The 15,120-nt window shown below is 47.1% G+C and overlaps 1 protein-coding gene across 1 annotated transcript; it reads right to left on the bottom strand.

Moving 5' to 3' along the window:
• Positions 1-623: 623 nt before the first annotated feature.
• Positions 624-14,115, bottom strand: RAB1A (RAB1A, member RAS oncogene family; the record flags this gene model as incomplete). The annotated part of the gene is made up of 6 exons (XM_082302961.1): positions 624-2,442; positions 2,704-2,835; positions 3,806-3,901; positions 5,250-5,345; positions 7,420-7,492; positions 13,730-14,115. 6 exons carry the CDS (start codon positions 14,113-14,115, stop codon positions 2,245-2,247), a joined length of 981 nt encoding a protein of 326 aa, XP_082159087.1. The 3' UTR covers positions 624-2,244.
• Positions 14,116-15,120: the final 1,005 nt, after the last annotated feature.

Raw genomic sequence — 15,120 nt, 5'->3', positions numbered from 1 at the left:
CCTGAGTGGTGATCATCATATTTTTGTGCAGAATACATAAGTTCTCCCATTCCTGTGAACAGAACACAGAGAAGTTTCTGTTCTGCACAAGCAGAAGGTGAAAGCAAAGTTAAACTGAAGCAGTTACAGCAAATAATTAATTGGGGTTTTGATATTCTCCCATCTTCTACAGCCTCAGCTTGAAGGGCAAATTTTTTGGCCCATTGTGTCCCAAATATTCAGTATTTCAGCTCACAAAACTACAGTGCGTTTTTCCAGGACTTTCAGGCCTGCTCTACCCTCGTCACACAGCTCAGCCTGACAACCCCAGGCTGCAGCATGGAGCAGCACCAGCCCAACGACCCATTTGTGACTGAGGGGGAAACAAAGAACCACCAAACACCTGGTGTAGCCCAACTGGTTTTGTAATGCTTTTATTACTGTATATATTAACATTGGTTTGGATAGTATGTAGCAGGCATCTCAACATTGAAGTTCATTTGTGCACTCTCTGCAGCGAAGATGTTTTACCCTCAACACACCTCCTTCTGCTTCACTTCCTGACCTCAGCAGCACTCACTGCTCCTCCTGTTCTGGAGGAGCAGGAGATCACATGTATAATGAATTATACTGACAAGCACATCTCTACTAGAAAGCACATCACTTTATTGTGAAGGTCTCAAGTGGAAGAGTTCAACTTAACCATGACAATACTTTATGTATTACAATTGCCTGTTGATTTATGCAACTATGTTGAAGAAAGCTGTTAGCCAAAGTCACCCCCCCCCAAAAAAAATCAGAGGATATTTGCACCAGTTTTAGTTTATACCTCACAACATACCTAGGCTATATTTTTACTATCACAGGGTGTATTTACTACTAGGGGAATGTTACATGGTCTTTCAAACATGAGACTATTTACAGAATAGGCTGAACATTTGAGTTTAGATAAAGCTGAACAATTTTACATGTATAGGAAGTGTTATAGGCTAGCTTTCCTGTGGCTTTTAGCTAGACATCAGGCACTAATGATTTGATTAGCTCTGTACAAAGAATCACACACCATCCAAAACCTCTTGGCTGCTGGTTAGTTCCAAATTGTTTGAGAAAGCGCCTACTTTGAGCAACAGTTTGGTGGGGGCCTTGCTATCCCCATGTCACCCTCCTGGTGCCTCGCTGCAGAAGGGAATAGAAGCTAAGCTGTTGCACTAAGTCAGAAGATACTGATTAAAAGAGGATGGAATTAACAGTATATAGAAAAGACATAATATACTGGTAGAAAGTTTTACCTCCCCAAGGTTATGCTGAAATCGTTCATGTTAGGGAAATACTGTTCTCTCCCCTGCTATGCAAAGCTGACAGGAATTCCCTACATCGAGTCCTTGAGAAATAAATTAAGTTCCAAGACTAAGTTAGGGAACTGTTGTACATTCAGAGTGCATTATGCCTCATGAACCTCGGCTGGGTGTTTCTGGGACAGCACACGTGCCTTAAGCACCATGACAGCTCAGGCTTTGGGGCCACAGTCACTGGGTGAGTTACAGGGAGGGTCTGAGAGCCATGGCTGCACACACAGATATGTTGTTTTGTGCACAATGCAAGCCTGATTTCCCCCTTAGCCATACAAATTAAGACAATATTTATCACCATACAGTTTGATATTACTTCCAATAAGTACAATATTTATTAAACATTTCTTCAGTTTTGTTACATATTGTGCAACAAATTACAATATTCTGCAGCCACAAATTATATGCAGAGTATGAAGAAACTATTAATCAGATAGTGTGATCTCTCCATTTATAATTCTACAAGAAGGAACTAGCAAATCAGATCTTACATATATCTTACTAAATTTTATGCATGGAAAGTGACAGACACTGTTGTGCTGTTTGATACAAAATGGCTAAACTTCATCTTCAGAAGACTAAACCTGACATCTAAACATGCCAATAGAAACATCAAAACAAAAATACATCCTAACCAACCACAGGAAACAGTCTGGTATCAGGAAAAGCAACAAGGATTACACGTTTATAAACCAGCACACAAAGGTTTAAAACAGTTCTGAAAATGAAGTTAGCTGTCTTGAGTCAAGGGAATAAAAAAAGTCAGTATTGACCATTTACAATCTCTGACCTTTGTGGAGACGGTAAGAATCTGTTGTAGTGCAGCTACATACAGTACAATTCAGGCAATTTTTTTTTTTCACTTGGGTTCAGATTGCAAATTCATTGTTGTGAGACAAAAGGGGAGAGGCAAGTTTTAGCAGCAACCTCCACTAGACTGCTTGACTGGAGTGCTCTGAATTTTAACATTGGACTTCTCTGCACCACCAGCTGTCGCTCCCGGACCCATTCGTTTTTTAATCTCGGCAGCCATGGTCATGAAAGACTGTTCTACATTTGTGGCATTCTTTGCACTGGTTTCCAAAAACGGAATTCCAAGAGAATCTGCAAATTCCTGCAAATTGAGAAACAGTGAACAGTAAGCTCATACACAAGTTCATACCTCACCTCATTTCCTGGAGCACCACCACTGGATAACCCACAAGTTCCTGGATCCCACCCCACACCCCATCTCCAGTCTGAAGACAACTTGCAGGGCAGGGGGTCATTAAACTGCCCCCATTTGCGACACAGGACACCTCCCTGCCCTGGAACCTCCGTGCATGACAAACCAGAGTAGGTGCTCAGGCAAGCAAACACATGAGCCCCAACATACCTTTGCTGTTGTATAGTCTACTACTTTCTTTGTGGTCAGATCACACTTGTTCCCCACCAACAACTTGTTGACGTTTTCACTGGCATAACGGTCTATCTCCTGCAGCCACTGCTTGACATTATTGAAAGACTCCTATGAGATAAGAGAACTGTAAGCAAGGCCCTTGATAAAGAAGCAAGTTCAGCACTATCCCTTTGGTCATGGCCAGGAAAGAGTATGAAGCAGTGCACTTATCCATGTGATTCACCACCACAGGAGAGGACTCTAATGCTGCCAAACTCCCCTGGACGGCCTTGGGCCAGTAACCACAGGGCCCATGCAGCTCCTGTTCCCAGCCCTACACAATCAGCCCTTCCTGCACTCTTCCCCCTATTATTTTTCCCTGCTCCATATATTGAATATTCAAGATCTTTTACCATCTGGGACTCTTCCTCCTCCTCCTGTAGCACAGATAAGAGCCATGGCATACAGCTGAAACCAGACGCATCCCACATATTTACAAAGCATCAGGTATTAGGTGCAAGCTGCCTTGTTGTAGATATGCTGGAACAACCTTTGACTCCGGAAATGCTGGACTAATAATCCAGTTAGTGACTGAACACAAGCATTCTTTTTCTATTAATTCAGGAAGCCCTATACTTCCCAAGTGCCCTTCAACAACCGCACCAGTTCTTCAGAGATCCTTTCACAGAAAACACTGGCTCAGTTGTATCCTGCACACAGGCTGACAATTTTCTGTTCCAAATGCTGGTCTTTACTGTAGACCACAGTTTAAATACATTCAGACATCTTTCAACAACTTCCATCAGTAACTCAGACTTCCTGCTACCAAAGGCAGGGTGAGAAGTATTTACACAGAACAATCAGTTACCTGCTCACCAAGTTTTAGGTTAAGCCTAAGATACAATTGCTCAGGAGCCACAAATCCTACTGCTTCCTTTATTTCTGCCAAACCAGAGGCAAACACATACATTTAGCTTGATAAGCCTTAACACAGCCTGTAGAACTGTGGTCACTGTCTCCTTAAGATGTGCCCAGTTGTTAAATTCCCAATTTACTCATCAGCCTGGAGAAACTCTGCAGGCACAGGTTTAACACTCACCTGATCTGTAACATCATACACAACTATGATGCCATGAGCTCCTCTATAGTAACTGGAAGTGATAGTCCGAAACCGCTCCTGTCCCGCCGTGTCCCACTGCAAGACAAGTAACAGGGTCAGCTACTGCAGCGTGGCTGAGCCAGTGCTCTACATCAGCTTCCAGAAACAGCTCAGCCAAGCAGCCATCCAACTACAACCATATACAAGCCACAGCTACAGCAGTGGCTGTGAAGCTGAATGCATCAAACAGGATTCAAGGGGATCACATATCTTAACTGAGAGTTACACCTCGTAGGTACTTTTCTAAAGTGTTCATTTTTTTGGTTTCAGCCAAGTGTAGTCAAGAGATCTCTGAGGAAAACATTAAGCAGTTCTGACCCATGAAGATGCCACGGTTCAGTGGTCAGAAGAGCAAACACAAGCCAGGGCTTGAAAACCTGTTAGGAATAAGGTCAGAGAGCTGCACATCTCCAACATGACCACTCCCTTCAACTTCCTTGGCACACAGGCTCTGGCAAAGGTATTTAAAGGCAACAACTCAAACCAAACTTGGAGAGTTAAGAAGGGACATAAGGTGCTTGACCTCTTCTCCCACCCAGGACAGGGAGCAGGACTCGCCCAAACATTTCTCTCCCTGGAGCTGTGTCAAGAACAGGCCAGGCTGTGTATTAAAAACAGACTCACAGAAGATTTCAGCAGTGGGAGCATTCCTAGTGGGCTGCTGTGTAGTCAGGACAGTTACATTAGAGTCTGGAAGCTCACGCTTCTGGCTGTAAGTTGGACTCTGCTCCACAACACTGAATCCCTGAGTCATTGCCTTCAAGTCCTGAGAGCCTCTGCTTGAGCTGGAGGCAGTGGCTGACAAGGATTGTCTGACCTTGCACTGATATTAGATTTCATCACACCAGTCACCCTTTTAGAGTGCTTCAAGATTAAAGAACTGCCAAGTCTCTTCCCCTGTTTATTCCAAGTGAAAGGCCAAAAGCATAACCAGAAAACACCACCCAGTGCTAAGGCAGCCAGGCCAGTTACAAGCCTTTGTGTCAGTTTTTCCATTCAGGTCAACAAAAGCAGAGTTTCCAGCACTTAAGACAGTAGAGCCTGGTAGTAACAGCTGCTGTGGAATTCAGGCATCTTGGACAACTGAATGGTATTGCTGCACTTACACAAATCCCAGCTAAATACTGCAGAACTACACCAATTTTGATATGAGAGCGCTCCAGCACAGAATCTCCTCTTCCAGGCAAACAACCTTGATAGTAAGCACCCTTCTTTAAGGACAGGGAAGGGAAGTCTTGTGAAAACTGCCTTGCCTCTTATAACAGGGAAAATATCCCATGTATTTTGATGTATTTTAAAGTACAAAGGTAACCACCAATAGCTATGAATAGAACACTCTGCTCCAACAGACTGAAGCACCCAGGAGTTGAGAAATGCTACTTACTATCTGAAGCTTGATTGTTTTCCCATCTAGTTCTATAGTTCTGATTTTGAAGTCCACACCAATCGTGCTGATGTAACTTTCTGTGTACGTGTCATCCTAGGAGAGAGAGTGAACATAAGTCAAGCCAGCTGCACCTCTTCTGCACTCACCTACTTCATTATGCACCAGTCAGACAGAGGACTTGGTTTCCTTGTAAAACCAGCCTGATCGCTCATGGCAAAGTCCAGGAGATGGCCAAGCATTTCCACCAAGTATTTACTTTTCAAAAATTCTGCAGCTTTTAAAAGCACCAACCAAACTTGTGTTTGAAAAACCAGTCAAAAAAAGCCTCTTTTCTGGAAATCCTGTAGTGTCAAGTCCTTGTGAGCCGAAGTGTAAAATACAGTCTTTGCTCGTGTTGGCAGACTGAAGAGCTACTTAGAATAACCACTAAGGTTATTAAAACACACCAGATTTTTGTTTTCCTTTGATGGTTTTTCATCTGTGTTCCACAGCAGCTACCTAGAACAAGTCAGAGGCTCTGCCTGTCACACATGAATGTCAGATCCTCTGCTGCTGCAGCTGGTTGCTAAGGCAGGTTAGAGTTACAGCTGGAGTACCGGTGCTAAGGCCTCTGCTCTGCAGCCTGTGTCAATACAGGAGGGAAAACACTGCTTCAGCAGTCTGCAGGGACCTGGCTGCAGTCTCCAACAGGCCTTTAGGCACACAGAAGCTGCTGGGTCAGTCTTTGCTACCTTCTAGTGATTGTCAGCTTGTCAGCAGGAAGGAAGTTTCTATTCCTAAAGTACCCAAAGGATAGAACTTCATGTACAACGTACCACAAAAAGCTTTATGCAACCAGTAGGTATCACAAAAACAAGGGATTTCTCTGGGCTGTGAATGGAAGACATCTTAGGTAATACATCCAAGTAAGAATAAAGTATTAAACCTTTCAGAATGACATGACATTTATTTCCTTAAGATTTCAATACTCCAAAGGGTATGTTTGAAAAGCCTGAAGAAGTTCAGCCTACAGCAGCAAGAACACAGGTAAGTGAATGCTGTGGTAATTCCTTATGTCAGGCAAATACAGCTTAGTTGGAAAAGCATATCTCTAAAGGAAAAAACTACTCAGTTGAAGAAACACCAGATAACAGAGCACAAACTTAAGATGGCTAGCAAAAAAGAAAAGTTGGATTATTCACATGAAGCCAAAATTAATTCAAAAGTATCTGCAAGAGAAGCAGGCTAGACTGCTCTGGGAATGCTGCTCCAGCTGTGGTGTAACTTCCAGTGCGCTGCCTCCATACTGTGAGCAGAGCAGGTGACCTCCTCCTCCTCCTCCTCCTGTTCATACCGGCCCCAACAGCAGCCACAATGGCTTTAACTGAGGCTACTGTACACCCCAGATCACCATTCCAGAATAGTAACACTGAGTACACCAGGCTCTTACCAGAGGTGCCCAGAGCAACTGCTCAGGCTGTGAAAATGAAGCCATCACCTTGCAGTAGTGTCCCACTCAAGTTTCTAAGCTCATGTCCCACATTCTGCTTCCCTTCCTCTCCTCCCGTGGCAACATAAAGCTGCATTTTGCAGAGGCAGAGATAAGAAGTTCACTGGACTTCAGCTTTTTCTACTAAGAGCTGTCAAACCCATTTTAAATTTTCTTGTTGACAGGAAAACCAGAGCCAGAACAGCTCACCAGCAATTTTAACATTCACTAAAGAAAGCATAAGGTCTTATTGTTCCTGGAGTATTGTTTACATTACTTCTCTGACTAAACAACTGGTAGACCTTTTCACTGCAGATATCAAACTTCATCTGGCTGAAAATGTTCTTACCAAGCAGTAACTGATCAAGGTCTTTACTCCTCATGCCTAAGGGCACACCCCCAGAATTCCTTCCATCCTCAGCACTCTACCAGTACTGTAATGATGGAAGTTAAATTAAGGTATCTTGTTCTCAAGTAACAGGAAAATTAGAATTAATCTTAACTGGACATATTATTGATATTATTTTTTTCCAGTTTAGTCAAACAAATACATCAGCTAGGCTCAAATTCAGAAGACAGGAGGAGTCTGCAATATTATTCTTTGGTAGTACCAGGCCTGTCAGACATCAGCCCTGCTACCTGAAAGGGAAGTTCTTGCTAAGTACCTCTTTTACATAGTTGTCAAGCATGATCACTTACTGCAAACCTAAGTAGAAGGCAAGATTTCCCAACACCGGAGTCTCCAATCAGAAGTAGCTTGAATAAATAGTCACTGCAGAAGGAAAAAAAAATTAGGTCACTTAATGAAAAATACTGTCAAGAATGAAGTTCCTTACAGTCAGTACATTATGACTTTTGAGAAGGGTAAATTAATTCACTGCTAGGGAAATCACCTACAACTCCAAGCTCCTCTATTCAGTTTAGAAATTCACAATTTACTTGTTAAGGGAAGTGTGAGGCAGATGCTCTGAACACAGCATTTTTGTGTGGAACTGTGCTTTCCTGGGAAGTTACTCTGAGGATAATAGCAGGACTATCAGCAGGAATACCACAGTCCTACCCCAGCCCTTTGTAGTCTAGCTGAGATGAAAATCATGCTTTGCAATTGAGTGCAAGCCCCCTTATTTGGCTGAGTAACTCAAATAACACACAGGTGGTGGTAACAGCCTGCTGCCCTCCAGGGCCATTATCTTTGCTTCTTTAGACTCAGAGGTTTGATTCCACAGCCCAGCTGTACCAACACCAGGGAGCTGCCAAACCCGGCTGTTTCTTTCCTCAGTTCAAGTTACTCACATTTAAGTTCCAGCAGAATGCAACAGCACAATTGAATACCCACCTTCCACAATAGACTATGAGCAGTGACCAATACCACGCCTGCCTTCCAGGAATTAAAGCAAAGCTCAAGTCATTTCCAGATGAGGATACATCTCTGGGGGATGGCAGGTGTGGTATCAGTAATTCTCAAGATACACTGAAGAACTGACAAATCTTTTGCTTAATGTTGAGTCTTCCCAACATTAAAGAATAAGCACAGTGTCACCAACCAGCCTATATTTACACTTCAAAGAGTGGTGAAGATTTCGCTGTTGGCAAAATACCGGTTTTTGTCTTAGTCCTAAGCCTAATGGGGAAATTTCATGCTAGAGAACAAGTCACAGAGAGAAACAACAACCCACCACTTACACAAGTTATTTTGCTTCTCAAGTACTACACTACCTCATTGTCAGTTGACAACCCTTCAGCCCTGCAATGGCCAAGATTAAGTCCTGTTCTCACTTAACCACAACAGTTCAACAGCCATATTCTTATGCCCACTTAAGCAAGGTGAGTAAAGATTAAGGGTATGTAAAGTGCCTGAAGTCAACTGTCCCCACCTATTATTCCCTAGAATCGCCACTGCCTCTGGCTGGCAGGAATCCAGCCAGGAAACGGCATCCATCCCCAGCTGGTAACAGCCAAGCAGATGGCCAACCACAGCTTTTCACCACTTCTCTGCTCAAGTGCCCAAGTGCCTCTCACCTGGCTGGGCCCAGGCTGCAGAACACACCCGGATAAAACCTCCAGTGTCTGCAGCACCTATGCCAAGGCTAGAGGGGAGTCAGAAGTGCTAAATGTACCAGCTAATAACCCAGTCCTTCGAAATGCAACCTTCCCTCAGAGTGTACAGCTAAAAGCACTAAAGGCATCAAAGAAAAAAAAGTCAAAGGATACCTAGCAGTTTGCAGTCACAGAATTCACCACTCCATCTGTCAAGTCATGCACTAACACAAGGCAAGATGGCTTTAGGAGAATGGCAATTAACCCAAACTGTTCAGGGGACACAAGTTACATTACCCCACAACCCACACATTGCAGTAGATTCAAGATGGCTGAAGCACTATTACAGACCAGAAAACTTCTCATCCCCAGTAATAGTTTGGTCCCCAAGAGCAGCAGAAACTCTGTAACCTGGAGACCAAGGTAAAGTATGAGGGCTCCAGGACCTGATCCACTGTCACACCTATGCCTTCTTCCCCACCACTGTGCCTCAGCTTCCACACAGATCTTTCCAACTCCAGCAGGAAGTTTGGGCTGTTCAGCTCCCTACAAACACAGGGTTTTCATCAATCCTGAAGTCAAATTATTACTTAGAGCTTGCAGCAAATTATAATCCCCTTGAGAATATTAACATACAGACGAATACGAGCACTGTATTGTCTTCACTAAAATTAGTGGGAAAAAAGTAATTCCTTCCTGATAGAAGTAAGGCTTCAGCTGTAAGTCTGGGATCCACTTAAAAACTTCCACTTGCTTCCAAGAGTAATTCAGGTTCCCCCAGGCCCCAAACATGAAGAAAACTTGTCTTCCTCTGTTACTCCTCATGCTAAGAGCAGCTCCCAGCAAAACCTACCCATTAAATCTCTTGCTCTTCAGAAGCAAACAAGAACAGTAACTGTGTGTACGCAGAACTGATGTTAAGCTAACACAACAAGAACTCAGAAGCCTTAAATACTGGGTTTGATATCTTTGCTATTCAGATGTCCCCTCACTTTGGGCTTCAGTATTTCCAGAACCACGGAGTCATACGGTGGTCTGCAGCACCAGTCCAGCTGCAGCACAGCTGGAAACAGCCTTTACTGAATTAGTTCTGCCTCTGATCTTAGAAATGGGTGTTGTGTCACAAAAACCTAATTTTTGGCAGGTAAGACTTTCATCAGTTTGGGAAAAATAGAAGTAAGACTTTAAGAACTTAAGATTTTAATTTTTTAAAACACTCCATATTCCAGTATTACAGTGCCTTCCTTTCCAAGTACAGTTTAAAGCTTTAAAAGATACAGCTTCCAGACCTTTTAAAATATAGCAGGTGCCTGTTTAGGGCCATAAGAACCAAATGTGCAGTTTGTTAGACAGTGTGATGCTTGAGACAGCTCTTGGGTACAGCAGCAGTTTAAATCAAGTAAAATTTTAAAAAGCTACAAAAATTTGCAGAAACCTATTTCTAGACTGAGCTACACCAATAGAATATTTGGGTAAAAGGGTTCAACCATAGCAATGCATCCAACAAACCACACAGGTTATTTGGTATTTACTCCCAAAGAGCCACACAAATATTTCTGAAGCCACTGAATTTTGCTCTTTAAACCTGAAGACTTCAAACTCATCAGCTCCTCCAGTTCAGGGAGCCTTCATAAAGCTGGCTGAGCTATGCAGCACAGCCTTCTCCACACTCCTTGGGAGACAGTGGGAATTCAGGTTAATCATTCAATTATTTCTCACCATTTACATAAGCCAGGCATACTTGGGACGTTTAAAAGAGCACTGTGGAAGAGCATGTGCAGCAAGGCAGGTGGGTACAGTGAGTAAGAGTGAGGCTTTCAAATCCTCCCCATAACTTCCTCTTGCCAGAGAGATAAAGGACAAAGGTGTTAAATGTAACTGCCTCTTGCCAAAAAAAGAAAAAAAAAAAAAAAAAAAAAGGCACCACCAAAACAGCCCTGTTGATGTTTTGAGCAGTGCAGCATCCTCCTGATACACACGTGTCCCATGTCAGAGAGTTCAGCAGAAAACCAGGAAATCAACTTGAGGACAGACCTGGCCAAAGCTGTGTGGAACAAGGGACCTCTAAGATACCACTGTTTATATCATTTATATAAGGAGGCCTGTGGGGATTTTTTAAATGCCAGGAGGGTTTTATGCCAAAACAGACAAGGCTAGGTAGTCATCTGTCTCCAACAAGAACTGCTGGAGCTGGCTTTAATCACTGATGTCAGCTGCAAGTTTACTTGTAAACAGGTACTCACAGCAGCCTCAATCCCCAGTCTTTGTTCTACCACCCCAGAAATTTTGAAGAGGAGCACGACTGTCACTCTGATTACACACAGTTTGTGCAAGTAAACAGAATCCAGAAGACACGATGCCACCTTGCATGGCAGATTGCTGTTTAGAACGGTTAGAACACAAACAAGTTCAGACTCTTCCAGCAACCCAGGAGCTGTCACTCAATTGTCATCTACTAACCACCATCACACCAGACTGAAACCCACCTCACTGGTATTCCCAAACACTTCTGAAGAATGCAAAAAGTACCCTCCAAGATTTGCTCCAAAACCCACTGAGTTTCCTCATTTGTGCTTGAAGGTATCTAGAACAAGATCCAGGCAGAACACTGATCAAGACTAACTCCTGATACTACTTGGCTGCTATGGACTGTGCACCCACCAGTGTGTTTATGCTGGTCAGCACACTCCATCCACGTTGCAGAAGGGCAGGAAATGCTGAACCTGACATGACCTAGTCACAACAGAGTCAATATTGACATTTTGCTCATTTAAACACCAGCAGGGAAGAATGAACAGAGGGAACACATCCCAATGCTTGGTGGGCAGGTGTTTTCAGAATTCAGCTTCCAAACACTAATTTTAATATCTCATTTACCCCTCTTCAGCTTCTTCACTTATCTAAAAACTAATGGTCTACTAGGCTGTCCCAGACCTGGCTTCAAGGAAGCTCTCAGAAGCACAACTCCCCTTCAAACCTTTGCACGAGCAGGATCTAACCCTGTAGCTTTATCAGGAAAGCTGAAGGATGTAGGTCTTGAGTGAGAAATTTTAACTAGCTATCCCACTGACTTCTGATGGAGTTCTGGCATGCCCAGGAGAGAGGATTTGGGGCTGCAGCCTGATCTGAAGCTGTGATAGAGAAGTGAGAATGTGTTACATTACAGGCAAGGCACTTCTGAGAGGATGAATGGACAGATCTGTTACCGGGAACTAGAAGGAATAATGTCCTAATCCCTTAAATCTTATTCCTGTTTTAACAGGGATCCAAGTACACACATTACAGTGACAGGTATTTTCTGCCTATCTCACCACACCCTTTCCCTCTCCTCCCCTCATCCTGCTGACGCTGGCCTCTCAGGAAGCGGCAATTTAACACTACGAGTTAATCTCAAACTACAGCTTTTCCTCTTTGTTTCACTTTCAAGAACTCAGCTGTGCTCACCACCAGGAACAAGCACTCTTCACTGAGAAGGAGTCTCTCTCAAAACACTGTCCTCAGCACTCAGTGCCTCTTGGTCTAGAGGGCTGAGAGACTGCAAGAAAGAAAATCTATGGAAAAAGCCCCCTCCACCTCATTTGTCTTAGTGGCCTAACACTCTTCAGGCAGTGTCCCACTACAAAACTCAACGGTCCGCAAGGTAAATTTGAGCTAAACTCTTGAGAGCCATGAGGACCATGGGGCACCAGCAGTCTGTTGGATTTTCATCCACTGCCCACCTCCAGCTACTGTTTTGGTGTTTTCCAAAGCTACATGAGCAAGTTTGTGATGTAATCTTGCCAAGATGTAACTCGAGTTCCTGGCTGTACCTCCTGGTTGCCACCAACGCCCTCACTAGCCAATGACTACTTGTTTGCTCCTCAGGTGATTTTAATGGACTCAGAGTCTATTAAACCAACCCACTGACAGAAGCGGAGAGCACAGGAGCCATGGCCACACAAGTCAGGAGCCTCAGCTGTGTGGAAGGGCAAGCTGTGAGGACAAAATTGTGGGTGTCTTCCAAGAGCAGAGTCCATGGATATCCGGAGCAGCAATGTCACACCACACGTGCATTTCAGTACCAGAGCCACTCCAGTGGCATCAGATGGGACCGAGGCTTCACCACCCCAAACTGGGGTGCCAGCAAAGCCAGCATCTGTGAAAGGATCCTGAACACATCCCACAAGGCTAAAGGGTTGGAAGCACAGCAGCTAATTTTTGAACTCCTTTCTAAACTAAGCCTAAGTCCCTCCTCTTACTCACTCAAAAAAGCCTTGAGCAAAATAAAGTTTATTGTTCCCGACAGCCTGGTGGGCAGGACACAGCTCCCCGAGCTACCAGGATACAGACAACCCCTGGGCAGAGAGCTCAGACAGCCCGACTCCCGAGCAGGCCAACTAAAGAAAAAGGCCATACTCACACAACGACCCTCCCAAAAACCCCTTGTGTCATCACCAGGTTTTCTAGGCAAGTGCTATTTCAGCTCGAAAGAGCCCCAAGAGCGTTTCATTATCAAGTCACAGCGTTGCAAAATCTACATAGGCAAGAAGTGTTTTGCAAGAGCCATGTGACACACACATGACTTGCAGCTAAAGCGAAGGGTGGACCCCTGGCTACGGAGCCGCCACCGGCCGGGGGGATCGGCTTTCACAGGGCGCCGGTGTCCCCCCGGTCACTTGTTGGAGTCAAGGCCCCGATGTGCGTTCCCGAGGTTCGGGAAAATCGCCGTCGGCTACGCCCCACGGCACTGTCGGGGCGGCGGATGCCGGTTCCCAGCGGGGACACCACTACCTCCCCACAGCCCCGCCGGGACCCACCCCCGGGCGGCCGCGCTGCCTCCCGCCCCCCCACCCCTCCTCCTCCCCCGCCGCCGCTCGGGCCCGGGTGCGGCTCCGCAGGGACTGGGGGGGGGCTCGGGCCCTCGGTCCCGCGGGCCCAGCGCGGTCCCCCCGCGCCCCGTGGCGCCCCCAGGGCCGCCCCGTCCCGCACTCACTATTCGGGGTTCATGCTGGACATGTCCGTGGGGCCCGCGGCCCGAGGGACGGCGAGCGCGCTGTGAGGGGGCGGTGCGGCGGCACCTCCCGCCGCCGAGGCAGGCGCTCCGCGGTGCGCTGGTCCGAGGGAGCCGCGATCACCCGGCGCTCGGCTCGGCCCGTCCGCCCGCGCCCGCTCCGCGGCCTCCGCGCTGCGCCTCAGCCCAAAATGGCCGCCGGAGCCCGACCAGGAAACGGGGCGGCCGCTCGCCGAGCAGCGCTTACATGGCCGGGGGGCGGCCGAGGGGCGCGACGGGAAACCGAGTCCACGCCGCCGCCGCCGCCCGGCCGCGCCCCCTCCTGCGGACTCGCTCTCCCGGTGGCCACTGCGGCGGCAGCAGCGCATGCGCGATAGCCGGCCTTTCTTCTCTCGGCCCCGTCGGCTCGCAGCGGCGGCCGGCGGCGCTGATTGGCGGGGAGGCGCCGGCCGGGGGTGACGTCTGCGGGCAGACGTGGCAGCCCGGGCGAGTCAGCGCGCGGGCGGGGCGGGGGCGGGGCCTCGGCGCGCGGGGCGGGGCGGGGCCGCACCCGGGCTTCATGCCGGGCTTCATGCCGGGCTTCATGCCGGGCTTCATGCCGGGCGGCGTCGCTCCTTGCATCCCTCCCTCCCTCCACCCATCTCTGCCAACAGCCCTCGCTCCATCCCGGTGCCGCCCGGGCAGGGCGTTATTTCTCCCGGTGGTTCCCTTTGCTCCGCGCCGAGCGGGCGGCAAGGCGAGCCCCAGCCCCGCCCGGGGTCTGTCACCCGCGGCCCGGTCGGGCTCTCGCTGTCTCTCGGGGCCTGTGGCCGGGGGCTGCGGGAGGGCCGGGGGAGGCAGCCCCAGAGGGGACAGGGTGCGGGACAAGGCTCCCGGGGAATGCGGCCAGGCCTGCGGTGCAGGGGATGGTGCGGGGAGGAAAGGGACACCCCGCTCTGGAGCCTGTTCAGCCTCCCCTCCGGGCCGGTGAGGGGTAGCGATGGAGGCTTTGGGAGGCGCAGGGGTGGCCGGCGGTGCAGCCGCATCTGGAGCAGCACAGGGCAGCTTCAGCCCCTCTAAGGCCTGTGTTTTTCACATGCATTAATAAGTCACTGTCCCTTTTTGCACTGCCGTTGCATCTTTTATAAAACCTCTTTACGAGCGTTAATCACATTTCACAACATACTTTGGGCACAGGAAATATTTCTAGGCTCTATTGGCTGCTGGGAAGCAGGCATGGAGAGACTGCCACATGCCTGGGATCTCAGAGCAAACAACCTGTTAAAGCTGGAAAAATTGACAGTACAGGAGCCTACTTTCTGGTCAACCACTTTTAACAAGGTCTCACTAAATATCAAATTGTATTACTGACACTTTAGTTGTTGATGTTCTCA

Source organism: Coloeus monedula (genome assembly GCF_965178545.1).
Source record: "Coloeus monedula genome assembly, chromosome: 2".
NCBI lineage: Eukaryota > Metazoa > Chordata > Aves > Passeriformes > Corvidae > Coloeus > Coloeus monedula.
The sequence above is the reverse complement of the archived record's forward strand: the minus strand, read 5'-3'. Positions and strand labels throughout refer to the sequence as shown.